At 38.1% G+C, this 2,035-nt stretch overlaps 1 protein-coding gene across 1 annotated transcript in view; it reads right to left on the bottom strand.

The window, feature by feature from the left end:
• Positions 1 to 383: 383 nt before the first annotated feature.
• The window catches only part of LOC107096272 (aminopeptidase N-like), a 25,871-nt gene continuing 24,219 nt past the window's right edge, over positions 384 to 2,035 (bottom strand). The window contains exons 16-17 of the mRNA XM_015392853.1: positions 949 to 1,143; positions 384 to 528 (exon numbers count right to left, since the gene is read on the bottom strand). Of these exons, the coding sequence (XP_015248339.1) occupies positions 384 to 528; positions 949 to 1,143 (340 nt within the window). The remainder of the gene's footprint in view (positions 529 to 948; positions 1,144 to 2,035) is intronic.

Below are 2,035 nucleotides of genomic sequence, written 5' to 3'. Positions count from 1 at the left end.
TTTACAACCTAACCCAAGCAAATGGCTATATTATTCTGTACAGATTGATAATATTAGATTGTAAGAAACTTTAAAAGGTAATTTTGTATTTGTTTGCAAATTAAACAACTGTAAACAGTTTTGTTTTAGTTTCTTACTAAAGTGATCTGTTTAAACCAGAGATTTTCCTGCTATTATGTTACTGTGTGGCAGATGTGTACACAAAGTAAACCCCGGTTATATTCTTTATATCATTTTAGTTATCCAGGGTTTATTGAATATTTAACTTTTAATGATGAGCTATTTTTATTAACAAAACCTTTTTAACAATTTAGTTTTTGCCATTTATTTTGTGTAGCTATTCATAAAATGACCCATTCAGACACTCACATCCTGGGATCAACCTACCCCTGACTGAAATAATTCCAGTGGGCTCTCATGAAGTCCCAGGCCAGCGCTTGTCCCTCTGCGTTTTGCGCTATGTCAATAAGGATGGAGGTGGCTTCCATCAGACGTATCTTGTCAGGGTCCAAAGTGTAATCCAAGTATCTGTAAGATAATTCAATACAATTCAATTCAGTTTATTTATATAGCGCAGAATTCACAATGTCATCTCTAGGCAATTTACAGTTCAACCAGATCATACAGTGAAATTGATACAAAGTTTTCTATGAAAGGAAACCAGCTGATTGCATTGACTAATTGACTCAAATACAATCCCTCACACTAGAGGAAAAACTCCCTTTTAACAGGAAGAAACCTCCAGCAGAACCAGGCTCAGTGTGAGCGGCCATCTGCTGAGGCCGACTGGGGTTCTAAGAAGACAGAAGCAGACATAGAAAATGAAGCATAGATACAAAAAGATAAGGAAGGTCCTGACTCAATGTACGCTTCACAGTAACTGGTATGACTAGGATTCACTGGAATACGAGCGGATCTGTTATGAGAGTAGCTCTGAATTGACATCACCTGCTGAGAAGCCAGGTCTGCTTGGTGCAGGAAAGAGCTCTTCTCAGCTGCTCTCTCTCTGAGCTGTCAAAGGAATCCTGAAACTTCTCAAAGGCAAACTCCCACTCTTTCTGCTCACCGGCAGCCACAGCTTGGCAGTAGATAGTGGAGCGCAGATTTGGGTGGATGCTGAATAATAAAGGCAGAAAAACACTTTAGTTCTCTGATTGAAAAACCCTTGTTTAAGTAGAACTATTTACTTTATCAGTCTTAGTAATTACTCTCAAAAAACCTCCTCCACAGACATGCAGGACATTTTATTATACTGATACTGTTATGAAGAATGTTTAAAATACTTAAAGCCAAGGTAAGCCTACGGTAATATATTTTGTCATGGCGTTGTCCTTTTTTCTTTAAGTTAGACTTTTTTTTTGAGGATTTTGAGATAAAGCCACCTGCCTGAAACCAGGCCAATCTGCCACCCGACTGTGTGTTTACTGTCAAGCTCTTCTTTTAAAAATTAAATGCATCTACAAAACTCTCAGGTTTGCTTAACGGTGTAGAATACCCATTAAATCTTTAAAAACACTATTCCAGTTATGTTTTTATGTAAAAGCAGGTACCCTGCTGCAACTCAGCTCCCAACTGAGCGTCTGCATAGTTTAGATTAATAAATAATGTGATTATTCTGTCAGTGCGTTGGCATTTTTGCCCATTCCCCAGAACTTCTCACTGTGGCAAAAAACGTCAGATGGCAGCTTAAATTAACAGGTGATCAAACTCAGCGTAGTGCGAAATGGAAATCTTTTGTGGTTTAAAACTTAATATTTTTAATCAGACCAAAAGTAAATAAAACTAACAGCACGTTAAAATAAAGAGAAACATCAGCAAGAAAGCAGCCATAGCAAAGCTAAGGGTCAGGTATTCTTTTGTGTGCTGCTATAGGCTTAGACTGCTGGAGGACATAAAGACCCATGTTTACTCATTCTGCTTCATTCTATCTCTATTCTCCCACTCTGCAGAATTTGTTAGTTCACTCTCTAATGCTATGCTCTGTCTGCTTTTTCTCAAAGAAGCTTCATCTGGTCTGTTCCTGTTTGGCTGTGAC

Source organism: Cyprinodon variegatus, unplaced genomic scaffold, assembly GCF_000732505.1.
Source record: "Cyprinodon variegatus isolate N-32 unplaced genomic scaffold, C_variegatus-1.0 Scaffold610, whole genome shotgun sequence".
In the NCBI taxonomy this organism is placed as follows: domain Eukaryota; kingdom Metazoa; phylum Chordata; class Actinopteri; order Cyprinodontiformes; family Cyprinodontidae; genus Cyprinodon; species Cyprinodon variegatus.
Note: the sequence above shows the minus strand (reverse complement) of the source record. Positions and strands in the feature narration are given on the sequence as shown.